Genomic DNA, 26524 nt, shown 5'->3' on the forward strand with positions numbered 1-26524 from the left:
AATTCTATTTTTGTTTTTCTGTGGCCATTATCAAGGACAAGGAGGACTCAACCTGTCTTTTTCAAGTAGTCTCCTTTGTACAAGAAGATGGAGACTAATTTGTTGCATGTTTTGTCCTACTTGACTTTCTTAATTTTTGACTATTTTTTATCTTTCTGTGGCTATTATCAAGTAGGAGTCAACCTGTCTTTTTCAAGTAGTCTCCTATGATTCCTTCCTAGAAGGAGATAGAGAGCTTCCTAGAACTAACACTCTTTCATGTTTCCTTCATATAACTCTCTAACAAGGTTGGGGGTTTGCATGCCAAATTGCACCTTTGTTTGTCGATGCAAGAAGCGCATAGCAGGTGTTTATTCCGGCTTGAACTGGTAAAATTCCAACCTTCTTGAAAAGAACTAAGTGTTGGCAAATTGTTGGCGGATAAAAAAAAAAAAAAGGCAAATTGTTGAGGTTCTGCAAAAAGATGAAAACATGTTTTGGATTTCTGGTACCTAAACTTGATTTGGAATGTAGTTTTTTTTTTTTTTGTCTTCTTGAGTTCGTTTCGTATACGTTTTCTGTGATCATGCCAACCCTTGAAGCTGACTTGTATATCCTATGATGTCATTGTTTTCCATTGTCTTGTTTGGTGTAGGTGGATTGCGGTCATAGGTGAAAGCATTGTAGATCTCGAATACCAAATCTCTTTGGAGGATGGGTAATGCCAAATCTTCTAAGAGAAAGAAGACTGCACTGGGTATGGATATTATTGATGGGATTTCTCCGTGTTTTGAAACATTAAGTTATTAACCTTATATTCGTGACTCGACAAGAAGCAGAGATTAACTACTATACGCTTCAGCTTAAACCTAGGAGTTTACACGTATCCCATCAAGAAGTGACACATGACCATTGATTGCAAAAATTAAGAAATCAATTAGACCTACTATTTACCGAAACCTACCTTACAATTGGAAGGTTCCCGGAACCGTTAGTAGTTTTATTAGTTAGTTGGGGTTATACTAAAACAGAAAAAGAAAAGAAACTTAGTTTTATAACATAATCTTGTAGAAATTCTATTCTTCGAAGAGGGGCAACCAACCACACCATGTTGGTCCTCCCCAGTAACATCAAGAATATTGCGAGTTTGTGCAATGCATTGATCGCCTTTGCGTGCACAAGGCTTAATCTGTTGGCGAGTAACTGGAGAGAGTCCACATCGCTTGGGTCCACTATTAGTTGAATGAACTCAGACCTACTATAAGCCATCCAATATTCTATTAAGACCCAACCTTCATCCTCTTTATCCTATATGGGACTTAACATCCACGCATGTTCTAACAAATCTCCCACTCATGTGTGAGCCGTACATTAGGCCTTGACCTCCCTCTCTGCATCCTAAGTCGCCCCTTTGATTCTGATCTGCTACTCTTGGATCATCAGCCATCGGCTCTGATACCACCTGTTGAAAATTTGTACCACGCATTAATTTGTTGTTGCGTGTACAAGCCCCAATTTGTTGAGGAGTAACTGCAGACAATCCACCACATCACCTAACCCCAATTTTAATTGAATGAACTCTGACTCACTTAAAAGCTTAAGCTTGCTAGTAGTGAGAAATCTAATATTACATTAAGACGCAACCTTTATTTTGTTTATCAGATGTGGAACTTAACATTCACATGTTCTAGCAATGAATAAGTTGTACAACACCATGTTGGTCGTATCCGACAAAGTTGTCTTAATTGACACATTTTATGGAACCTTTCATAGGCAAGGAAATATAAGGTGCACTTGTTATTTGCTCCATAGAATAAAACAGGAATATAAAAGCAAACAAGGATGACAATAGACAATTTTTTACTTACCCCAAACAAATACAATGGTCAAGTTCAAAACGCACAAAAACAAGATTAATTCAATGCTGCATATCTATATCAAAGCAAACTTGGCTTATTCGGAGTAGGCGAAACTCGGGAAGAATATAATTTTCTTGCTCATTGTTCTTATGTCAGTCCTAATAATTGATATGAAATGATTTTGTAACCAATATTTGGTTCGGTGGTGAGTTCTTTACGTCATTGGAGAAGACAAAGGTTTGGTGCTGGAGTAGACAAGTACTCCAACTGTAATTTTCTCATTTTCCTTTTTAACTTTCTTTTGTTTTTGGTAATCCTACCAATAACGGATATGATTATCAGAAAGTAACAAAGCTAACCAAGGTTAAGTAATGCTTATCGATATCAAACCTTGCTATAGATAAAGATAGTCCTTAGGATTTGTGAGTGTGCCAATAGCTACTAATCACTGTTATTTTACTTGATTTTGGTTCATAGACCATATGCATACAAGACTCAATTTTAGTTTATAAGGAACTCAGTTTTTTTTTTGATGGGGGGAACTCAATTAGTTTGACTCATCAAATAAAAACTCAGTATTTGTAATGCATGATTTAGCATATTTACCACATTCTTGGATTTGAGACAAGAATGACCACTCCTTTTTCTTGCTTGCAGATGTAGTAGCATATTCTTCCAACAATGAGACTACAGGTGAGGTGCTCTTTTCGTTTTTTGTTTTCCTTGTGTTGAATAAGCAGTCAATCACTACATGATTGGTGTTAATCTTTTCAGTGGATAGAACTAGTCCATTTGCTAGCTATTAATTTCTATTGATCCCTTAATTTTCTCAATCCCCGGTGATGGAATTGTAAGTGCCAATAGCTTCTAATCAGTAATCACTGTTATTTGATTTGATTTTGGTTCATAGCCAGTATGCATACAAGACTCAGTTGTAATTTATTGGGAACTCAATTAGTTTTCCCATTAAATAAAAACTCTATTTGTAATGCATGATACAACATATTTACCACATTCTTGGATTCGAGATGAGAATGACCACTCCTTTATTTCTTGCTTGCAGATTTAGTTGCATGTTCTTCCAAGAGTAAGACTGCAGGTGAGGTGCTCTTTTCGTTTTTTGTTTATCGAGTGGTGAATAAGCATTCAGTCACTACATGATCAGTGTTAATCTTTTCGGTGGATAAAACTAGTCCATTGCTAGCTATTAATTTGTGTTACAATGCTGAATTTGATTTTAAAAGGTTCTCGGATCAGATTTGTCTGTCCACTCTAACCAAAGTTAAAGAACCCAATGGACACATGGCCTCAATCTTTGGAAATTGGCTTTTCTAGTATTTCTACTTTCAAAGGAAATCTTCTCACTCATGAATCCAATGGCGTGATTCTTATTTTCAAATGTAGGTCAATTCTATTTAAAGTTAATAGTCTTGAAAACTCGGGAAAACAAGAAAAGGAACGAAGTATAGTGCTCTCTTTACAAGCAATCGTAGCCTGAACAAGGCAAACCGGTTAATGGAAGCCAAATCTTCTCACTCGTGAATCCGTATGGCGTGGTTCTTGTTTCTATATGTATTTCAATGCAATTTGAAGCGAATAGTCTTGGATACAATTGTTTTCCTTTCGCTTTCTTTCCTGTTTGTCCAAATACCCCTGTATTATATAGCTGATACCTTTACCTGTTTACATTCGATGACTCAATGTGTTTTATCAGATGGAACACTTCAGTTACTTGAGAAAAGGATGGATAGAATGGACGCGGAAGTTCAGTCACTTCGGAAAAAGATAAACGCACTATATGCAGAACAACTTCATTTTGAGAAAAGAGCAGATGAAGCAACCGGCACTTACGCTAGTAATGTTCAGTTAATCATGTTGTTTCATGGCCTTGGTTCCGTCTTTCTCCAAGTCAATAATCCCTACGCTGGGGCTGGGGTCTCAGTTGTGATGGTAGCGTTGTTCTTCTCTGCATTCATGGTTGCTTATATGGTGACCCTTAATAAAATTGAGAGGATGTCTGAATTTGAGAAGAATCTACAGAGACAGCAGATGGAGTACCAAAATGAGGTCACGTATTTTGGAGCTAAAATTGAGGCGCTGTGTTCTGATGGAGAACTTGAAAACTTGGCTAGCAAAGGAGCTCTTAGAAGAGTTTTGGACAGTATTGGTTCACTGAGAAAGGGTGCTGTTGCCTTGCAGGAAGACATAACTAGAATTCGTGAGTTATCTAACTCGAAGAACATTCGAGTGAAGTCACTCTCACAGGTTGCAGTAGTTGCAATTATTTATGGGCTATGTTTTCCTACAATTGCGTACTACATTCTATGTCGTAAGTATATTCTCTGCTGCAATTAATACATGCTTTATTATTTATCCCACTTGAAATATTGAAGGAGAAGTCAAAAAGTTTTGTTCTATTCATTGTTATACTACATTCAATTCTGGGTAGTTTTCTGAAAACCTGTTCAGCTAAATGAGAATTGAAGAAAAATAGTGGCATGCAACAACTAGCGAACTTTAGAACTCCTGTGCTGCTTATCTTTCAATTTGAAGACTAACATTACCATATATTTGCTTGTAGTTATGGGCTTCAGGAGGGCTGGACCCCTCAGCATGATGCAGCAGTACTAAAGAAAGAAAAATGGCTATATTGTGAGAGATGGTTTGATTTTCGTTGTAAGTGGTATTTTCAATCTTTAGCGTGTGGTAGATTGTAATGCTATGGCCTTAGGACCATGTTAAGTACTCAAATGGTCGATAAATAATATATGCTCACTAGATTTATCGTTTCGATATTGAAGTACCAAGAGAGAACTACTGAGTTTTTTGCTCATTGTGCAAGGGCTATTTTCACTCTATATACCATACTGCCTTGAAGTTTACTGTTATTTGTCTCAAAATTTGATTTTGGATCATTTATTGAACCATGCCAGCGTATGATGCATACTGCCCTTCTCACACAGTCACACTGTCCTTTTAGCCCTCTACACTCCTTTCTCTATCTTTATCCATGTGAAATCATCGAACTTCCCTTCACATCTAAAAAGTTAATGCATAAGTATAAAAAGGGAGTGTGAATTAATTTTCCAAGCATAAATTGGTTTCTGAACTTATTTCTAAAAGGGAACATTGTTGGGCTCCTCCAAAGGCTCTAATGTTCTGTCCATTCCCTACCATAGGGTGTGAATTAGTCCCATGAAGTTGTAGAAAACAGATCTACAACTGTCATTAAGTTTCTACAATACTTGTGCCCATTTCAAACAGTGTTCAAGAATTTTACAGCCATGGATAAAATCTACTGAATCGTAGTCGTATGAGGTGCTAAAGGAACTTGCTAGGCTATTCATTCCAGTTGGCCACATTTGTAAACTTGCAGAAAAGAAAAGAAATTATACGAATCGAATTTCACAATCTTTCTTCCCCCATAAAATTGAATCGATAAATAAAAACGCATTCCCTTTAATAGAACAGCGGAAGTGCATAACCATGGCAAAAACATCATTACTCCCACCAGTACCAATTATATGCAGAAGATTTATCTGAGCTCTTCAACAGTCAATGCTCCTAAAATCCGCCTGTCTTCGTACCTCCTTGACGAATTTACCCTCCCCGGCGAATTCCCCACAGAGTTGTTGGTTGTACTGTTTTTGGATATGGATGTAGTTTCGGATTCAACCAACCAGCTTGACAGGCTAGTATCAACTGCAACATCATTGACCTCGGACTTCGAATGTTCGGACCGCCGTTTAAAATCCCCATTCGAGGACTTCAAATGAGGCCCTTCGCTGAAGGCTATTATGGCTAGTATATCGATATTCTCCTTTTCTTGATCCTTCAACGGCGTTGGTTTCGCAGATTTGCTCGCTCTCCATTGAGTGAGATTCTCAACTGGGTACAAAACAGATCCCAAGTCTTTCCTTCTCTCATTCTGATTCGACCCAATCGACTTCAATTCGCACTCAGGCAAGCTGCGGACCGGTATCGGACTATTGACCTCTATCTCGTCGATTTCCAGTGCAGAAATTTGATTTCTTGATTCTATGGAGATAGAGAACAGCGAGTCAGATTCTTGATTATCATCAGAATCACTTTCCAAGAACTCCATGGCTTCAGATTCGCCATCATCGTCACTGCTTGTGCAATTGTGGTATCTGTGGCTTGGAGGATAAGTGAACACACTCGACATGCTGGAATCTGATCGGGCCTGGCTTTCATCCTGTGTTGCTTCTTTCTTGTTTCCGTTTTCTTCGCCATTCCACAATTCCACTGAACGATTCTTGACTTCTTGGGTTGGGAGTTCCTCATGGGCTCGCACATTCAAATCAAATGTGACTTTTTTTATGATGACGATTCCGACCGATTTCTCTTCATGCTTATTTCTGCTCGCATCAATGAAACAAACAATGAAACAGAGGAAAGAAATTTAAACCCAGGAAATTGTGTAAACGTCCCATCCCATATGAAGGCGTTACACAAATAACCATGGCATTGAAAACTTTCGCTATTCGGCTATTGGGCGAGACAGGGGAGAAAAGAGCATGCGAGAAACGAAAGTGATGAAATTTGGTGAGGAAAAAAATACCCATGAAAGATTCTCCTTTTCTCATCAACTTTTTAATCTCTTTTAGTGACAAAGACAAGTGAAAATATTTTCCTTTATTTTCTTTTCTGAGCCTCCAAAACAAAACAAAAAAAAAAGGGCTCAAGATTAATAACACGGATGGCTTACTTTGAATCTACGATGGGTTCGATCTTCTTTTCAACTTCTTGCCTAGCAGCCTTGGTGTGTTGTCGAGTTTCACAAGTCTCGTGTCTCTGAGACAAATTTTCCGGTAAATGATTAACTGAAAAAAAAAGGAAAACAAAAAAGGAATTCAAGAATATATTTAGGTTAATTTGAGATGAGCTTACTTGATTTCCAGTGGGAACTTGTACATGGGTCTTGTTGAGGGATTTCCGATGCTTTGAAGAACCGAAACAGGGGATACAGTAACCCATCACCTAGAGAGAGAAAGGGGATGGGAGATGGAGAGAGAGAGAGAGGGAGAGGGAGAGGGAGAGGGAGAGGGCGGATATAACGGTCATATACAAATCATCCGAATTTTATAGTGTACATGGGTTTGAAAAAAGTGACCGTTGGCCATTTGTATGGCGTGGCGTAAACGCCGAGCCGAAGTTTTTAATACTAGGAAAAGCTGTGTTTGGGTGAATGTAAGTTGGCATTTTTTCGTGTTTGGAATTTCTTTGAAGCTAGTTTAATTGGACGTCAAATCTTCTGTACTGGATATCGGAAAAATGTCTCTACCTCTTTCTCGTGCAATTTCAGCCGCAGGATTGCACAACAGTCTCTTCCCGATTTTGTGGCAGAAATTGCACGAATATAGAGCTACATGCACTTTTGAATATACGTGATCTGAGGTGGTTTGATTGAGAGTTGAGGTGATTAAAAGAGGATATTTCGAATCATGACTTCACTTGTACTAGCAAAATTTAAGTTAAGGTGAAATCGCAAACCGAGCTCTTCTTTTGTTTCTCTAGGAGCATACAATGGTAAAAGGGATTTTTTTGGGGCTTTTGAACAATATTAGTGTTCTTTTTTTTTCTTTTCCATATATATGTATATATTTGACTAATTGCATTATATTGTTTGTACTTTAGATTTGACTATGGTTTATACCGTCTTGATTAATCATCGAAGTCAGATGCCTGAGAAGAAGCGAGTGTTGCTTCAATTGGGCCTAGGGGTTAGGCTGCTGATGTTGGTAAATGATGTCTTGCTGTACAACCTGTACTATTTTTATTCCAACATACTGTTAGTGATCTAGAGACAACAGAAAAGGAGTTCTGGTAGAAAAATTGACTGCTAAATTTTCACTTCATTCCGATAAAGATCATCTCACATGAAGATCATTTATGTGCTCTCATGTGACGTAAATGGGCCGTCACAGTTCGATTTGATGGTCCGAGCCTTTCATTTGCATGGCTCAATGCGTTTCAGGAAAAAAACATATAGAAGCTTGTCTTCCAAAAGGACCACACGAGAGATTGTACATTTTGACGCATTGCTTTCCTGGATCAACATAAGGCCCGAAACTTCCCACATCGGTTACAGAGGAATGAATGCTATACAGATAATGACTCTTGGGTTCGATTCTTACTGTGAAACTCATTTTTATGCAGTGAGCAAAGTCACTACTACAAGACTATGAGTGAGCAATTTTAATCATTCAAAAGTGTTTTTTTAATGATTCGAATTTAAAACAATGGAAGAGTTATCCACGGAAGGGAATAACTCCTCCCTAGAAGAGTTTGTTTTAAATTCGGACCGTTCTATAGTGACTTTGCTCACTACAAAGTCCTCTGGTCCAGTTTCAAAGAGGTTGCTTGCATGAAGAAAAAAATACCCCTCAAATTTCCCACTAATTCCTTATTACTCCCTCCGTTCCTAATTGAGAGTCCCTTGTTCCATTTTGAAATGTTCCAAAATGATTGTCCATTTCTAAAAATAGAAATAGAAATTTGATAAAATTTCCAAAAGTGTCTCTCCTATGTGAATAAAAATAGTATAATATAGGTAGAATATAAGAATAATGATACGTGGAAAGTAGATGTAATGATTAAATATTTCCTAAAAAAATTGAAATTTCAAAGAGTAACTATCATTTAAGAACGGAGGGAGTACTGTAATTCATGCATGATAGTACGTAAAATTTTCACGACCACTCATTAGTTCTCTATTTATCACACCCACACACACACACACAAAAAAAGGGGTAGCGACAAATAAGTCGTTCAGCAGTCAGCAGCAGGTATAGTGCACCCAAACCCATAATTGGTCCCATGCCAGCTGGCATAGCACAAGCCTATACATATGCACGCATTCAGAAAGCTAATCTCAGGTTTCCGATAATGTACTGCTTTATTTTCCGCTTGACCTAAAAAAAAGATAATGTACTGCTGCTACTCTAGCTAGGCTCAAGTGCGGCCTCTATATCAAATATCAATAATTGGGGCAAGAAAGAAATTAAGATGAAGTTCTGCACTACTTCTGCAGATTTCCCTTAAATTTTTTCGTCTGTAACTCAAAGATTATACTGTAGAAGAGTTGTTAACGCTTAATGAATTTTTAGTTGATGTATGTAAGAAGGATGATCTATTTCGAAATCCGTATTTTGTGAGTTTTAGCTGGTTTCGTCCATTTAGATAGACAATAAAGAAAACTCGGCCTAATTTGTGTTTGAAATGTTTAAAAGTTCTAGCTCTTTCGTTGTTAATTACCCAATCTTCTTGGCTACTATTTCAATTAAATAGTTAAATTTTTTTAGGCCAATCAAATACAGTCTATAGACTGTTCTACTATATAGACGGTTCTAATATAAGTGATTGAATGCTATTAAATTACACGAGTATCGACGTGTCGCATGTATAGATGCATATGCCCATGTGTGTGAATTTGGATTTTGGAGGGACTGTGTAGAAGGTTGAGTCGTTACCGCTTGACTAGTTTTTGGTGACTTGATTATAGTGAAAACTGAGTAGTCCTATCGATGGTATGGGTTTTGGACGGAGAAGTGAAAGTGGGTTGAGACATGGACGGAACTGAATACAAGTTTAGTACGGGCTGCACCATAAGATTTCCAAATTTCAAGTTTCTACATTGCATCTAGTTTGGCAAGTGGCAAAAATTTCGACAACAATTAGCAAAATGGTTTCAACTTTAAACAAATTCAGTAATTTAGGGTCCACAGGGGAAAGTTCATATCCTAAGGGACAAAATTGGCAACAAATCATTCTTAAGGAACCAACTTGTCACTACTCAATTGTTTTTGGAAGGTCCTTCTATTGGAAGCCTAAAGATTTGTTAATAAGCCAAACAAAAAAAAAAATTCACACATATCAATACTTTTTTTTTACACTTTTTAATCCACTTTCACTATCACACACTCCTATACAATTTTCATATAGTTCAATACAATTTCCCAATATATAGAACGGCCAGCGGATTGTGTTTTATCATTCTCCTCTAGCAAAAGACAACGTCGTTCTTTCAAATTTTTTTCTCGACATTTTTTTTTTCTTAAATACAGCAGAGACAACTTTTCTCTGATTAATGACTCGATAACATGAATCTTAGAAAGCTATATATATTGCACCTGCCCCAGGTGATTCTATTTCGTTTTTTCCACTAATATTCTGTTTGTATTGGTGTAGGATATATAGTGAAGGTGAAACTACTAAAACTACTTTTGAATCTATAAAAGTTAGATTATTCTTCTTTTGGTGCGAATTTGGCACTATTCAATTGCATTATTACAACACGAAAACATTTTTTTTAAAATGCAAATTACAAATTACTCCCCTCGTGTTTGGAAAATTACAAAATACCCCTATCTCATAACAAATTTCTTCCTTGTCATAGTCACTAGAAAATTCAATGAAATTTTTCTAAAATCATTAAATTCTAATTATAATGGACCAAACTGTTTTTTTTTTTAGTTTGTGAAATGCTATTTCCACATCTCTGTAGCCTTTTACGGCATGGTCCATCATAATTAGGATTTGTTTATTTTGCTTCGTATTTGTTTTTATAAGACGAAACTTTAGACAAATAAGATAGATGTTTAATATATTTTTGTCTTTATTGAATTTTTTTAGTGTAAAAATTCAAAAAAAAAAACTAACTAAAACGAAAAAGAAAAAAGGTTTATAAGAATGGAGTTACTAAAATTTTTGGTGTAAAGACTAGGGATTGACTTATTCACGGAGGGATCGTGATTCCCTTATTTACGAAGCTGCAATTTCAACTTTTCATTTTGACCATGCGTGTAATTTACTTCCGTAAATAATTATTCACGAAAGACTATGTTAAATAGATATTCTCAAGGACTGGATTGTCATCATAAGTATATGGGAATGGGCCCACAATTGACGGCCGATGTAACTCTTTTGCGAGTCACGAGGAAAACTGCAATCAACTCCTTGAAGCCCACCTGTCTATCAGTGGTCCCTAATTTTTCTCACACCGTATCAACGGTTCTGATCTAAAGACCACGAACTCCTCGTCACTACAGCCGAAAAGCCCTTCCGTCACATGAACGGACTCTAGCGTTTTCTACTCTCAATGCCGCGGCAATGATCCAGTGCTAACGCATCCATCATAACAGCTCCTCCTAATAAATGACTAATTAATCAAAGTTCCACCACGTACCTAAAATGGACAATTTTTTTATTTTTATTTTATGTTAGAATGCTTTTGAAAAATTATACCTATATTCAAGATAAATCTATTCATTCGATTAAGGGTGTTTTCACTAATCAATAAGTTGTAGACTTCAAATTTTTTCATTTTGCCAGTATTCAATTGTTTTTTTTGCGTTTAGTTTTGCGTCAAACTTTTATGAATTATTGGTTTCGTCTCAATGAGAGGAATCCGAAAACTAACAAATTATGACTTTTATACAAGTATTTTTTAAAATATCCAAGAAAAATCCAACAAAATCAGCTTTTGATCTTTTTCTTGGTTATTTTTCAAAAAAATTGGGTAAGTCAAAAAAATTTACTTTTTCAATTTCTCTCATCGAGACGAACGAATAATACGTAAAAGTTTGGCGCAAAACTAGCACACGTGAAAAAAATTGAATAAGAACAAAATAAAAAGCCTATAATCTACAATTTGTTGATTAGTTGAAACACCCCAAAGTAAATCTTCCTCGAGAATTTGTTTCTTAGTAATAAATTCATTCGTGATTCGACGTGATGTCTCTATGAAACTCAGAGTAGTAATGGCCTTGTTCGTTTTACATTTTATTTTTGTTTTGTTTTTTAATCATTATCTTATTTCTTTTTTCAATTATTATCATATTTTTTCAATTATTACTTTGTCATCTCTCTCTACTCGTTATTCCTCTCTCTAATTATTATCCTATTTCTCTCCCCACCCATTACCAAAACTAAAATACTCAAAATTGCAAAACTGAACACAACTATCATTTATTTGTGTTAAGATTCAATTGGATACTTTCACCATGCAACACTTAATTGTGTTTTATGGAGTTGGTCTGCCTTCTCTCTCTCTCTTTCATAAAGAAGAAAGGTAGTAACATAGATTACGAAATGAGAATAAGTCAGGGGTATTTCACCTCTATAAAGTCATTATGAAAATGAAAAGAAATACTCATTCCGTCCCTAAATAAGTGTCCGGCGCGCAAAACAAGGCTTTACAAAATATGCATATTTTTTATTAAAAAATTTAAATTTTTTTCACATTCTAATAGAACTCATTGTTATCTATTGATTTGTGAAAAAAATTAATTTTTTTAACGAAACAAATGCTTCTTTTTTAAGGCCTAGTTTTGTGCGCCGGACACTTATTTAGGGACGAAGGGAGTAGCAGATCGAAGGCAAGACAGAAAATGAATAAAGCCAAGCGAATGACTGAGTGCATCCTTTGCCAAAGTATCCGCGCACATGTTCGCCTCTATGCTTGATCGTTGCCATTGGTAAACTTGCAAAAAGTTACCTGCAATCAAGAATAATAGCACTCAAAGGGATGAGAACCCAAATGGTGTGTATCCCGAATGGAATTCAGTGCAAACTGCCTTCTCCCTATTCCTTCAAATTTCATTTCGTGGGTTTCATTCGCTAATTGTTTGATTCGTTCTCTTGCATCCTTTTCCAATCCTTCAAATTTCATTTCATTTGGTGGGTCTCGTTCATTAATGATCACATGGGAATGAATCAAAACTTATGCGTTTGGGCCCAATATAAAGATCCCCATAGCCGCCTAAGTTTACAAGGAGTCATTATACAGTACTCTTGGAGCACTGTGCTCTCTCTCACATAAAATATTGACTCCCACACAAACAATGTATGAGTCCTGCATTTTATTTGAGAGGAAGCATCGTTCTCCGGAAGTATTGAATAATTAGCCCCACCTGTGGGGAGGTATGAAATAAGATGACAGTTTTATTTTTCTCACAACACAATAACTCTATTTTACTCCATCTTAAGGAATTGGTGATGGGGTGGGTGAGATCTGAATCTTTCCTAAAGTCAAGTTTGTCTATTTGTTGGGTGAGATCTGAATCTTTTCGAAATTAAAGTTTGTCTCATTGTTTACACGAGCTTGGCGTAAAACTAACAATTCTGGATAAAAACGGCTGGAAATACTCTAAAGCCAAGTTTGTCTAATTGTTTACACGAGTTAAATGGTCTAAAGCTCACAAAATACGAAATTTGAGACATGCTATTCTCCTCATGCACAGTCCGAATAGCATAAAAATAACTTGTCTAAATGCCATAAGCTGTAGATTTACTTTTTTCGAGTGACTCATCTTAAGTCGCAAACGAGAGCTTTGATAAAATAAAAGGAAAATAGTAATGCCAACACTTTTTTTGTTAATGTTAAAACTGTTGCGCATAAGAATCTTATACTTTGCACATGGCACAAACTTTTTATGCACAACAATTTTGACATTAACAAAAGCAGTTTTGGCATTAGCACCGTCCGAATGAAATTAGTAAAAACGAGATAAGATGAGACTTGAGAGCGTCCCCTTGTTATGCAGTCCTGAGCATGCGTAGTACTGAATAGTACTCTATCTTACTATTTACACGTCCCAATCAATAAAGCTAAAGCTTTGGTTCCCTACACCCATATCTGTTTAACCTATTTCTCCCCACCACGAAACATGCCTATGCTTAAGCTCCACGTGCCCGGTGGCTTCAAACCTGACACGTGTTCACCTCACAGGGTGAGTCCAGGCTTACCACCTGCACCCGCGGTTAAGCAAACAACTCCCTCTTGTATCTCACTGTATCATGTTATCAAAACAAACCTTTTTTTTTTGGATAAATAAAACAAACAAACCTTTTTAAAATGTTGTTTCTGTGTTTTTGGATTAGATAATAGTTGTAGCAATCAAACACTCGCGATGACAGATAATACCGGGCCAACCTCACTTTATTTTATCCGGACCCTTGCATTTAAATACATGTTTTTTTTTTTTTTGCAAAAAATATGCAGCTGTCTCATCCAAGTATATATTCATCTTGCTAGTTGCTAGTATAGTGATATTTTTTTTTTTTTTTTAGGAAGAGGACTTCTCTGGTTCATGAAAACGGATTGGACTGTCCAATTAGCCTATTTGCGGGCATTTTCTAGTTCATTTTGGTGATCGAACTTGTTCACGTTTTAGAGTTTGTTGTTAGCGCCGAATGTAAAAAATTAATTTTGATTGGATACTGGTCGATGTAATTCGCAATGCATTTCCGTAGAGATAAATGAGCTTAATGAGCTCGATTTGGTTGTTGCAATCTTGTTATGTTTTAAAATAAATGTGTTCTTAAATTATAAACGATATCTAATCAATTTGATTTCGACGTGACTAATGTTATCAACAAACTCTAAAACGCGAATGGTTTGCATCATCAAAATAGGACCAGGAGAGGGACCAAGAACGGGTTAACTGAACAGTGCTGACGCCTTGTTTTTATAAATCACAACTGAAAATTTCTTCTGATAAGATAAACACATTTTCTTCATTGTTGTGCCCTCTAGCAACACATCTACTGGTAACGAGCAGAGGATTTCAGAAGAATACTCCCATATGCCAACTGCACCAGGTGATTCTCTTTTTTTCTAAAAGCCTGTGTGTGTATTGGCGGACGTGCATCATCTATGTATCTAGACCCGTGAGTGAAGGGAAGCTACTAGAGAACTACTTTTTTACAGTATAATCTAAGGATTTGGTTCTCATTTCTTTTGGTGCTAATTTGGTTCTACTCCAAGCCATTATGAAACAACGAAGAACAATATTTTATGTGGGTAAGTTTCCCCATGCCCCTCTGTTTCTCTCATAACTTTTGTTTTTTTGTGTTTGTTTTCTCTCAAAACTTTCATTTCTCTGCTTTTAGGATTATTCTAGTACTCCAAGCATTCTTAATTTCAATGATATTGAAGTTACCCATTTTTTGATTCTTTATGGTTTGACAAAAATGGCCTCTGTGCCTTTCTTCCTCAATTGGGTTTGTACTGTATTACTATTCTGAAGAGGGCAAAAGTACTGCCCAGAACTTTTGTCATTCTCAAATAACCCATCAAACTCTGGATGAAGAGAATGAAGGTTCATTTTCAGTGGATTATGTTATGAATGCCTTCAATTGTTTCTAATCTGCGTGTTAGTTTCTCACTGCCCTCTCTTTTCTCTGCCAATTTTATGCCCCTTCTTTTTTCTTATTTTTTTTTCTTTCTTAAAATGCATTTATTCGTTCTTGGCATCACTGTATCAGCATTATCCGTAATTTGTATGATATTTTTTTATAATCAGATGTTCAGGTCAGTTTGTGTGCACCTCAATTAATTTCACGCCTTGAAATTAACGGAAGAAACTTTCAGTGGCCCGAAAGGTTGATTTGGAATTTACCTTGTATGGTGTTGAACATCCCAATTTCTTGATTTTTATATTCTGACAGAAAAATTGCTCATGTTGGTGCCTCTTTTTTTATTTTTTTGGGGGGGTTAAGTTGTTGGTGCCTTTTCTTCCTCAACGGAGGTTACTTTTTTTTTTTATGGAGGTTGAAAAGTACAGGTGTCTCAATGCATGCTTTACCCCTCTTGTATTATTGTATCTCATTCGTCACTTGTCTCTGTCAACCCAAGATTTCCGAAACAGCCATGATTTCTTAATTGTTAATGTTTCCATGTTTCTCTTCAATCTTCATACCTTCTTACTGTCAGACTTGGTAGTGTTCTTCAAACTGTGTCTCCAATTTGTTTCTTCTCCTATTTCTGCCCCCTTTTTTTAGCAGATTTTAAGAACCATGAACCTGGATTTTCCAGGCTGTTTTCTAGTAGGTATCATATATATATATTTTTGCTTAATCTTTGTTTACTTGTTATGGTTAACTACTACTCTTGAAGATTCCTTCTCTTTTTTGCTTTGTGGTTTTTTTTTTTTTGCTAATGGGCTTCTCATTATTTAGCAGTTGGAAGAAGGTAGAAGTGGACCACTGAGCTCTTGGGGAGGTTTCCAGAGATGAAATGGATGGTGGAGATTGATTCTTTTTTAGAGCAACCTTAATCTCTCTGGTGTCTGATAAACAGTAAATTCCACTTCTGGGTTTTTTTCTTTCCTAATCATTCTTAAATGGGTCTCATTTGATGGTCAGGAAAAAAGGAAATTTCATCTTAATTCCATGTGATTTCATGTGATTGTAGTTGAGAGTTGGTTAAAAGGGCATTAAATCTTGACAGCAAAGCTTTGGAAAAGGGGCTGTTTGGGGGGTGTTCTATTTCCTTGGGAATTATGAGCATTGGAAGAAAAGGGATGGATGCTTCAAATCAGAAGTCCATTGAGAGAGTTGTTTCACAGAGAGCACTGCAAATGGGCAGCTCATTTCCATGTCAAATCTGTGTGGTTGGTTTCCTCTGTGGGGTTTGTCTTGCAACATTCTTTCTGGCTGCTCTCACTTCCCTTGGCACCTTTGCATTTGGTGGGATTTCGTTCTCTGCATCTTCCAATGGAATCACTTCTTGGAATTCAAGTTCAGCTATCATCAGTGAGTGGAATTTACTCAATTTTCTGCTCGTTTTGTTGCTGGATATATATATTTAAAGTACTCCTTATTTCCCATCTTCGATATTCTTTTGGCCAATGTTCTAAAAATCACTGGGTTCTAGTCGGGCAGAAAAAGGATCACCTAGGCGCCAACTAGTCGGCTGCCTAATCTATGCATTGGACCACCGCCTAGTGCGTAGGTGGGGACTAGTCGGCCTGGGCGGCCGACTTTTAGAACACTATTTTGGCATGAGTTTGTCTTGCAGTTGTTGAATTCGTGATGAATTTCAATCAGAACAAGAATTGTGGCCTCTGTAATGTTGTCCCTGAGAATAAAAGGTTTAGAAAATATTTTTCTCTTTTGATTGGATGGATGGAAAAAAAATTAATTTTCACATTTAAATGTTTCTAAAGTAAAACAAATGCCTTTTGGTGTTCTTTGGCCCAGCCCACTCAAACTGATATTGAGATTTATTCAAACTTCAGCTGAAGTCCATTAGAGTCAACATCTGTGAATGAGAGTCCTCAAAGAGTGTATCTAAAGTCACCTAAAAAGTGGGAATTACTTCTAAGACAAAAAAATTTCATTAGGTACCTGTGCATAAGCTTTACAACTAGTAAACGGATCATGGTATATAGTATAATGACTTTACCTACTTCCACTCAAACAGATGACTTCCGATTAAAGCAAATGTTCCAGATTTCTCTTTGGTAAAGGGAACATAAAGTAGCAAAAAGAACAAAGAATAAGAAACTCAGATAGTTATACTTCATGATAATTTCAATAAGAAGAAGAATTATGGCCTCTGTAACATTTTGTCCCTGAGAAAAGCAGTCTAGAAAATATCTTTCTCTGTTGATTGAATTGATTGGGAATGAATTACTTTCCACATTTAAACGTCTTATATAAAGTAAAACAAAGGCCTTTTGGTGTTCTTTGGCCCAGCCCAATGTGTATTCTCAAATTTATTTTGAGATCTAGTAAGACTTCAGCTGAAGTCCATTAGAGTCAACATCTGTAATAAGAGTCCTCAAAGAGTGTATCTAAAGTCACCTAAAAAGTGGGAATTACTTCTAAGACAAAATCTCATTAAGTACTTGTGCTTAGGTTTATCCCCTTCCACTCAAACAGGTGGCTTCCCATTTAAGTTAAACATTCCAGATTTCTGTTTGGTTTTCAAGAATCAAAGGAAACGTGAAGTAGCAAAAAGAAACAAAGAATTAGAAACTCTGCATTTAACAGTTTTAAAGAACGGGTCTTTGATCTCATAGCTGGCAATTAGAAAGACTCTTGTGCGTATACAAACGAGCAAAGTATTACACTTCGTGGCGTGTTAGACAATTCTAAGTACAATCGAAATACTGTTTACCGAACTTCAACTGAAAATGTGTCACAGACTTAAATATAGATAATAGGGTGCATTTGAAGCGTATTGACATTGGGATTACCTCTAATATAGACTTGGTTATTCCCTTTTGTATCGAACTTCTTCTAGATGTTGGAACATCATGGACTGTTTTGAATGGGAGAAGAGAGTTGGTTTTGATGATAATTCAACCACAACTTTTTTCTGGGTTTAATCTTATATGATGAATTTATGGACTGGAGATTGATTATTTCAAGTCAGACTTTAGAAAAAAAAAACTCAACCACCTCGCATATGTAAAAATGCAGATATGGTTACAAAGGGCGACTGCAATCTTAAAGCAAGGGAAATAGAGAGGGTGATGCATTCTCAGTTAACTTTCAACGGTAAAATTGATGCGAGAGTGTCTTTCTTGTACTCGGCTTGGAGTGCTTCGGTCAATGAATCAATGAAAGGCGAAGGTGAGTTGCTGCAAGGTGCTGGAGTGAGGAGATCTAATGTGCCAAAAGCCCCTCACTTGGAGAATTGCAAGTTGAGTTCACAAGTCAACAAGAATCTTGATAAGCGTGTCGAGAATGAGATCTTCCCTCATTGGACTCTGTGGAAGGGATTCTTGCATACTTACCCATTGTCGACAGCTGGTGAGCTGCTGAAGTCTGAAGGTGCTTATCCTCCGTGGGTATGTATCTTCCCATATATGAAACTTTAGCTGCATGGGTTATGAACATGTATTTGATCATTTCTATGTAATCACATAGAAATATGCATAAGAGGGTCAATCATTTATTTGCAGGTGTTTTAGGGAGTATGTTTTTTGTAGCATTTCGGTTGAATCTATCTATCATCTTCTTTTCATTTCTATATACATTTCAAAACAAGATACAAGGGTTGTTTGTGTTGACATATTTATTTTGCAAGTTCAGAAAATTTCCTCATGTCTGGAGGTGATTGTCCTGCTGGTATTTCATGACTTCCAAATTAGTGATCTACCTTTCAATTATGCAAAATGAAGGAAAAGCAAACTAAAGGGAATGAAATGATTTGGTTTTTCCTTTTCTGGCATTAGGCTTCCACTTGTCTATGCAATAGCAATGAGGTGATTCTCTGACAATTTAAATGGCCAATTGTTGGTGTGACATCAAATTGTTGGTAAAATGTTGCAAGACTGCTCTTCTGTTACATTGTGATGCTGATTACCTCCTTTTGAACAAAATTCCATGCTTTCACTTTCAAGGTCAGCTGTTCATAATTTATTTGCAGATAACAGGATCGGATGAAGAAAATTATCCCTTCACTAGGAAAGTGCAGCGAGACATATGGGTTCATCAGCATCCTCTGAACTGCAATGATCCTGATGTGAAGTTTCTTGTAGCTGACTGGGAGAGGCTGCCAGGATTTGGTATTGGAGGCCAGATTGCCGGAATGTGTGGACTTCTTGCTATTGCCATCAATGAAAAAAGGGTCCTTGTTACAAACTACTATAATCGGGCAGACCATGATGGGTGCAGAGGTATGAGTTGCTAGTAATTGCTTCATACTTCTTTTCCTTCGTTGACATCTGATTTCTGTGAACGTGCATATGCCAGCGACATTATCTAACCAAAAGGGAAAAATGATTGATCGTCATTGCTGATAGCTCTGTGTCTGTGGTGTTTCAGGGCCATCACGTTCTAGTTGGTCTTGTTACTTCTTTCCAGAAACATCCCAAGAATGCCGAGACCGTGCATTCCAGTTAATGAAGGAAAAGGATGCATGGGAAAAAGGAATTATAACAGGAAAAGACAACTACAAATCAAAGCAAATATGGTCTGGACAGACTCCTAGGCAAGCTCCTGAACATATTCACTATTTTCTTCATAATTTTAGACACAAAGTACGTGTTGTTGTGCAACGAACCAAACACGGGCGCGAGCACGGAAAATAGCACGAAGACTAATATCAATCATGAGAAGGAAGCATGACTTGCCGATATATTGGGGTTCCACAAGATTCCCCACATCCAAGCTCACACCCATTGTTACTGTATTCTCAAATGAAGAAAAGACCAACATCGGCCTAGGTTTGCCAAATTAGATGTGCTTTTTGTTGATATACCTGTGGTGAGGTGTCCAGTACTATTCATGCTTCAAAAACCAACACGAAAGTATTGTCGGTGCTTTATCTCACTCTGTCTAATGTCTTGCAACAGCACTTGGGGTAATCCTTGGAGATATTTACAGCCAACAACAGATATAAATGGAACTCTAATTGCCTCTCATCGCAAAATGGATAGAAGGTGGTGGCGAGCCCAGGTATAGGGAATATTTCATTTTGAATAAAGACATTGGCTTAGTTTTTGAGGACAAAGTATGCAAAAGTACTTTTATGAAATTAAAAATTTTCTTCTTTCAATCTTTTCGTTTGCCAGCTAAATAACAAGGTCAATGATTGTCCTGAAACGATCAAACATAAAAGTACGACTATTTGAGTTTCAATCGTGAATATACTCACCAATGTAGTCTACGTAACGAGAAGTCGAAAACATATTTGGAATTGCTTTATGCAAGTATGTAAATTAATATGAAAGTATATTTCCATGCTTATAAGTGTTATTTGGTGGCACACACAATTAAGTTATCGGTTGAATATTTTCAGGCAGTTCGCTACCTAATGAGATTTCAGACTGAGTATACGTGCAACTTGCTAAATGCTGAACGTCATGCAGCCTTTGGACGGGAAGCTGCAAAATTGGTTCTTGCAACACCCGTTAAAGAATGGCCAGAGGTCTGTCTATCTAGATTCTTTTGTCATTTGTCAAGTAAACCCATATAATACGAAGCTCTCTCCTAATGGATTCAGAAGATTCTTTTGCTCTATCCATTTTTCTGGTACTTTAATTGATCAACTTATCTGAACGGACATGTCTTAATGTAGTAGCCTGTGAGAGATATCAAGGGGTATTGGACTTTTTAGGGCATCCTCCTCCTTTCCCTTCAGTACTGAAATGGATAGCTTGCAAAAACAAGGCTATACAGCAATAGAGCAACTAAGTAGCTAAAAGACTCACGTATTACCAATTCCACAAGAGAAGGCTTTCTGTTGAAGCTTATTTGTAATCCTTTTCCTTGGAACCTTTCTTTCAAGTTCAAAGGCCAAGTCTTTTTTTGTTCTAAGTCACTTCTTCAACCTGTTTCTCAAAGTCAAGCTTCAAATTGAAGTTTCTGGATAAGTTTGGAGTTCAGATATTAATTTCAAACGAGAGCAGATGGTGTAACTTATGGAAAGTGTTTCTGAAAAGATCCAGACTTTTGATATCGTTGATAGAAGGTCCATGTCTGTTATTTTTGTAAACTAATGAGTAATGCCTTTTGAGAAAATCCTCTTCAGGAAGTTAGAGAAGAACCGCAATCTGAAATGGAGCAATTTGTATGGTCCAATCACAAACCGTGGATGCCTAGGCCATTGCTAAGCATACATGTGAGGATGGGCGATAAGGCATGTGAAATGGAGATATTTGAATTTGAAGAATACATGAAACGTGCTGAACGCATAAGAAAGCACTTCCCGCACCTTGTCAGCATCTGGCTATCCACGGAGATGCAGGTTATTTACAGTTTTCTTGTGCTTTATATCCTTTTATCTTCTAGACAGAAAGACCCTAGCTGAAGTAGTAGATCTGGTTCTCATTCTTACATAAAAAACAAAATATCACAATTTTTTTCCTTTGCAAATAGTTACCAAATACAATATAAATATGCTATAGCAAGGGTTTACTCCACAATCCAACCCGAATCCAATTAAGGTGTGTGCCCTTATTCAACAACACAGGTGTCTATTCAAATTCAATCTACCTGTGAATTAATAAGAATCTCGAGGAAGTCTTTCATTGGTCTATCGATATAGCAGTCCTATCCATCTCTTTACATTCCAAACCGGAACAATATTTACGATTCTTATGGTTGCCCATTTCCATCAATTACTAATACAAAAAACCTAGCAAAACCCTTGCCTGCTGAGCCCTTTTTCCTTTCATTTATTTGTTATTTAAGGAATTGTCTACTTCTAAACTGTATTGCTCTTTTTTCTTTGATTTGAAATATGCTGCCACTGATATACAGAGAGGATATCAGAGTTGGATTCAAGTTATCTTTTTAAGTTTTTTTTGTGACGAGGAACTCAGGGTCTCTTTTGACCCAGAGCCTCTACTGGATAAACTCCGGATATATGCAAACAGACTAAAAGCCACAGTGTCACAGACTTGTTGCACGGAAACAGAAACGGCTGGGGACATAGAGACATATAGGCGACATGACTATTCTAAAGCAATGGGGACACCTCAATATTTTTGTAAACAGTTCTTTCAGTTATGCAAACCTACATTGTAACCACTACATATTTAGGTTTGGACTCCTATTGAATCCATTATTGAGTGATGGTGTATGCTCATGCACATATGCTTGCGCTTTATATTACATTTTTGTTGGCTAAATACTAATGAAATTACAAATATTTTGCCGTCAAAAAGCTTTTAAAATCTGTACATATCACCCCGCTATGTCCCCATGTGGGTCCCCAGAGTGTCCCACCGTTAACAAATATTAAAAATGTAATGGATACACCGTTGTTTGTCCCTGGAGTGTTTGACATGGTTACAGTGATCTCTAGGAGTGTAGGTGCTTCATAGGCCACAAACATTGGACAAGTCCTGTCATTTTCGGCTGAAGTTGAACACAAACCCATTGAGTTCCATTGGAGTTGTTTGATCATAGTGTTTACTCTTTTTGATAACTTTTGTTTAGCTGTTGTGATCAAATTCTCATAGTAGTACTTTTCTTTAGGAAGTAATTGATAGATCGAGATCATACCCCCATTGGAATTTCTACTACACAAACGTGACACGCCAGGTGGGAAACATGTCAATGGCTACTTACGAAGCCAGCCTGGGGAGGGAAACCAGCACAAATTACCCTCTCGTTAATTTCTTGATGGCTGCGGATTCAGATTTCTTCGTCGGAGCCTTGGGTTCCAGTTGGTGCTTTCTTATAGACGGAATGAGGAACACGGGAGGAAAAGTTATGGCTGGCTATTTAAGTGTCAACAAGGATCGGTTTTGGTAGCTAGATAGTAAAATGGCAAATACATAAAGATGGTAGCTGGCGGTTCCAAGGGCATGTATGTTGTGTTGCTCGTCAGATGTATATGGGTATCTTTTTGTATAGGTTTATGTACTTAGCAAACTAATGCACATGAAATTAACTGTCAATATTGTTGTTAGTGCTGTACTTCTATAATAAAATGGGAAAATTAAATGCAGTTTCCTAGGGTCTATTTGCCCTTGCCTTGGTAATCATCTAGAATCAAGACAAAATTGAATGTGCAAATGAAAGTAGAAAACAAAAGTTAAAACCAAATAAAGCAAAAGTCATTCCTTCTCCCTTCCATACTGTGGCCCAAAAATGACTAGAGAAACAAATGTTGCTATAACGATTTCTGCAGATTGATTCCGCAATGTTCTGTCAGAGCTAGTCAATTCATGACCCATGCATTCAGGCTGCTGAAATCATAGTTTGGCAAATTTGTGGGGAAATTTTAAGTCCATCCGTCGTTATCTTTTGCTGCCAAAAAATGAAAGGGAAAATCACGGGACAGTGGTGTGCAGTGGAAATAATGACCACTTTATGGTACCGAGTTCTGAAATTACAAGAGCCATGGTATGCCCAAGAATATTGATCAAAGTATGGTAAGGCTTTGCAAGCTTATGATTTTACCCCTTTCTTCTTTAACAGCCAACAACTTTATTATTCTCTCTCTTCCTTTACTACCTTGTACGTCTCTCTCCTCTTTTAACAGAAAGTCTAGGTTCACCATATATGTCCACCATAAGCATGTGGGATCCATTCCGAGTCTCATAAAAATACAAAAAAATATTCATAAATTTAAAAATAATTTCTTATGGGGCCTTGTAAAAAAAAGAAATTCCAACGGATATTGGTAAGTATTTTTTCTGGATTCGTAGAGTAAAATTGTTTAACTGCTCAGTTTCGCCTTCGTAAATTCAAAAAAAATACTTACTGATATCCGTTAAAGTTGATTTTTTATAAGACCTCATAAAAAAATATTTTTAAATTTATGAGTACTCTATTTTTTTAGGTCTCGGAGTGGGCACCACATGCATGAGGTGGGCATATGCGGTGGAACTGTAGCATTGTCTTCCAATATGTACAACAAAAACTCTTCAAAAATCGTGTGTATCAACTGTGGGTTTGATTTATGTGAACAGAATCGTGGGTCTTGTAATTTCTATCAAAAATATGTTTGAGCCAAAGATGTGGATGAAAATTGAGCGTACAAAGAGGCATGAAACCTAAACACGTATTCGAACCCATACAAACGCCAGTTTAAAGCCACGCCAGAATAAACGGTGTTCTTGGGCCTTTCTCTTTGTCACTCGTTAACGAAACTGATTGAGATTGGGGAACCACTCAATCATCCGTCTGTAATTGTAACGACCCGGATTTTTGCCCTATTTTTTTTTTTAATACAAATTTGAAGTGTTAAAACTAATTCAATAATTAGTTAGATTTATTAATTAAATTACATTATCATGTGTATATTTGATATTACTAAAAAAAAATCGTATTCGAAACATATTATACTTTAGAGATATACATTCATCCCTTATCCTTCGTATCTAAACGCTAATTAGAATTCTATTGAAACTATATCTCTCTCTCCTCCCGAATTCCACCACCTTTATACTTCTCTTCTATAAATACCTCTCTCCTCTCTCACAATACAACACTCCTAGTCCTCTACAAAAATAAAAAAAAAACAAGAAAAGAGGGATCACACCTTTTCGATTTTCGTCCATATCACGTCCCTCTATTCATGGCCTTTTTTCTCCTAGTTGCTGTTGTTTTTAGGCCTAAGTTTCTTCACAAAAGTTGTAGAGGGCGTCGAGAGCTTCAATTTCGACCTAAGAATCGCCCAAAACGGTCAAGAATTGATAGAGTTATCGCCATTCAAAGTTAGATAAAATTCTCGGATTCTGATTTCCAGGCAGATTTAGCGATCCTTCTAAACTTCCATTTTTCTACTACTTAGAGTGATTTTCGGGCTTAGACTTCTAATGAAAGTCGTAGAGCGTTTCAAGATCTTCGCGAGAGACACAAGAATCATCCAAAACGGCATATGTTTGGTCAAGTTATTCCAGCCCTAAGTTGCTGCTAGAATATCAATCTTTCGCCACCAAACGAAAATCTACCGGACTCCACCGAATCGCCTTGTCCGGATTAAAGGTATTATAATCCATATCCTACCTTCTCCTAAGTATAATAAGTGTTTATGTATTGTTGTTTAACGTTTCGGAGTAGGATAAATCAACCCCGACGTCGCACGGTATCCTACCAAATTTTTAACTTACTTGAGACCAAGTCCATATTGCCAAAAGGCTAAACTCTATGTCTGTGTGGACCACATGTTTATTGTATAAAGAGTAAGTCAAGTTTTTTTGCAAGGGATAAGTGAAAAGGTAGGTGGTAGTTCTTTCAAGATCAAGACCAAGTCTATATTGCCCAAAGACTACACTTTATGTTTGTATAAAAAGCAAGTCATATTTTTTGGCAAGTGATAAGTAAAAAGTTAGGTGGTGGTTCTTTCAATACTAAGACCAAGTCCATATTGCCCAAAAACTACACTTTATGTCTCTGTGGACCACATGTTTATTGTATAAAGAGCAAATCATACTTTTTGGCAAGTGATAAGTAAAAAGTTAGGTGGTGATTCTTTCAAGACAGGTGGTGCTTCTTTCAAGACCAAGTCCATATTGTCCAAAGACTACACTCTATGTCTGCATGGACCACATGTTTATTGTATAAAGACCAAATCATATTTTTTGGCAAGTGATAAGTAAAAAGTTAGGTGGTGGTTCTTTCAAGACCAAGACCAAGTCCATATTGCAAAAAGACTACACTCTATATCTGTATGAATTTGAGTTTTAGGGTTGAATTCTTAAGAAACTTAAGAACCTAACTTGAGATCCCTTGGATTGAGTGTTTAGATTGAGTGTTTAAAACCTGTTTTGATGCATGGATTCGATGTTCTTAAAATAGCTCTTTAATATATCTGAGTTTGAGCATGATTAGTGAAGTTTTTGTGTGAGTTTGAAGTGTATTGAAAGGTTTTGGAGTCAGAAATCGAGAGAGGAACACGCTGCGTTTTTTTCTGGAAAATCTGCAGGATTGGAAACCTTGTGTCTGCCCTGATTTTGGGGATTTTTGTTGGGGCACTTTCTAAACTCCAAAAATCATGAGATTTTTATGGAGAGTTCCTCTATGAGTCTTTTGTCTATGGTAAAAATTTCAAGGTCAAACTCAAAGTATTCAATTCTATAAAAATTCGTGACCTTGCAGCGCGCAATTTCGGACTGTGCTGACTACACAGACACGTGTTAGGAAAACAGCCATAAGTTTGAGCTTCGGCGATGAAATTGCGATCCGATTTCTGATTTTGAAACTAGACTCATAGACCTAAAAAATGCATGAAGATTGTGTTGTAGTTATTCTTGTGCAAAGTCAATTTTTGCGTTAAAGTAGATGGTACTGCAGATTCTGTGACTATTTTCTTGAGGCTAGCTATCTAACTTCATATGTTTACCTTAGGACCTTATGTTCATAAAGATAGGCTTGTTTAGCATCTTCTAATCCTGTTTTTATTGCCTAATTATTTTAGGAAGTTTCGGTGGTTCGTAGAGCTGAGGTGAGTGATTTAATACCTAAACACA

The 26524-nt window shown here is 36.8% G+C and overlaps 3 protein-coding genes across 5 annotated transcripts; 2 read left to right on the forward strand and 1 right to left on the reverse strand.

Annotated features, from left to right (window-relative positions):
* Nucleotides 1–242: 242 nt before the first annotated feature.
* Nucleotides 243–4633, forward strand: LOC131301140 (uncharacterized). Of its 3 annotated transcripts, XM_058327316.1 has the most exons (7): nt 243–368; nt 635–736; nt 2496–2531; nt 2902–2937; nt 3553–3788; nt 3879–4167; nt 4420–4633. In XM_058327316.1, exons 2-7 carry the CDS (start codon nt 694–696, stop codon nt 4467–4469), a joined length of 690 nt encoding a protein of 229 aa, XP_058183299.1. In that variant the 5' UTR covers nt 243–368; nt 635–693; the 3' UTR covers nt 4470–4633. The 3 variants fall into 3 exon arrangements, with proteins under 3 accessions (XP_058183299.1, XP_058183297.1, XP_058183298.1); XM_058327314.1 differs by having other exon boundaries at nt 244–368; nt 3553–4167; XM_058327315.1 differs by having other exon boundaries at nt 307–346; nt 3553–4167.
* A 471-nt stretch (nt 4634–5104) lies between these two features.
* Nucleotides 5105–6951, reverse strand: LOC131301136 (uncharacterized). Its single transcript, XM_058327312.1, has 3 exons — nt 6750–6951; nt 6568–6653; nt 5105–6217 (listed from the first exon to the last, which is right to left on the reverse strand). The coding sequence occupies exons 1-3, from the start codon at nt 6834–6836 to the stop codon at nt 5374–5376; spliced, it is 1017 nt and encodes a 338-aa protein (XP_058183295.1). The 5' UTR covers nt 6837–6951; the 3' UTR covers nt 5105–5373.
* A 7347-nt stretch (nt 6952–14298) lies between these two features.
* On the forward strand, nt 14299–23055 carry LOC131301155 (uncharacterized). Its single transcript, XM_058327335.1, has 10 exons — nt 14299–14462; nt 15825–15941; nt 16057–16397; nt 18072–18442; nt 19024–19273; nt 19422–19587; nt 19952–20054; nt 20398–20526; nt 21130–21345; nt 22581–23055. Exons 3-10 carry the CDS (start codon nt 16145–16147, stop codon nt 22857–22859), a joined length of 1767 nt encoding a protein of 588 aa, XP_058183318.1. The 5' UTR covers nt 14299–14462; nt 15825–15941; nt 16057–16144; the 3' UTR covers nt 22860–23055.
* Nucleotides 23056–26524: the final 3469 nt, after the last annotated feature.

The sequence above is a fragment of the Rhododendron vialii genome, chromosome 9a (assembly GCF_030253575.1).
Source record: "Rhododendron vialii isolate Sample 1 chromosome 9a, ASM3025357v1".
In the NCBI taxonomy this organism is placed as follows: Eukaryota; Viridiplantae; Streptophyta; class Magnoliopsida; order Ericales; family Ericaceae; genus Rhododendron; species Rhododendron vialii.

Coding starts and splice junctions, on each gene's coding strand:
- LOC131301140 (XM_058327314.1), top strand. CDS start 694: ATGGGTAATGCCAAATCTTCTAAGAGAAAGAAGACTGCACTGG. Junction 2,938..3,552: donor TTCCAAGAGTAAGACTGCAG/GTGAGGTGCTCT, acceptor GTGTTTTATCAG/ATGGAACACTTCAGTTACTT. Junction 4,168..4,419: donor TGCGTACTACATTCTATGTC/GTAAGTATATTC, acceptor ATTTGCTTGTAG/TTATGGGCTTCAGGAGGGCT.
- LOC131301155 (XM_058327335.1), top strand. CDS start 16,145: ATGAGCATTGGAAGAAAAGGGATGGATGCTTCAAATCAGAAGTCCATT. Junction 19,274..19,421: donor AGACCATGATGGGTGCAGAG/GTATGAGTTGCT, acceptor GTGGTGTTTCAG/GGCCATCACGTTCTAGTTGG. Junction 20,527..21,129: donor CCGTTAAAGAATGGCCAGAG/GTCTGTCTATCT, acceptor AATCCTCTTCAG/GAAGTTAGAGAAGAACCGCA.
- LOC131301136 (XM_058327312.1), bottom strand. CDS start 6,836: ATGGGTTACTGTATCCCCTGTTTCGGTTCTTCAAAGCATCGGAAATCC. Junction 6,654..6,749: donor AAGTTCCCACTGGAAATCAA/GTAAGCTCATCT, acceptor AATTTGTCTCAG/AGACACGAGACTTGTGAAAC. Junction 6,218..6,567: donor GAACCCATCGTAGATTCAAA/GTAAGCCATCCG, acceptor TGATGCGAGCAG/AAATAAGCATGAAGAGAAAT.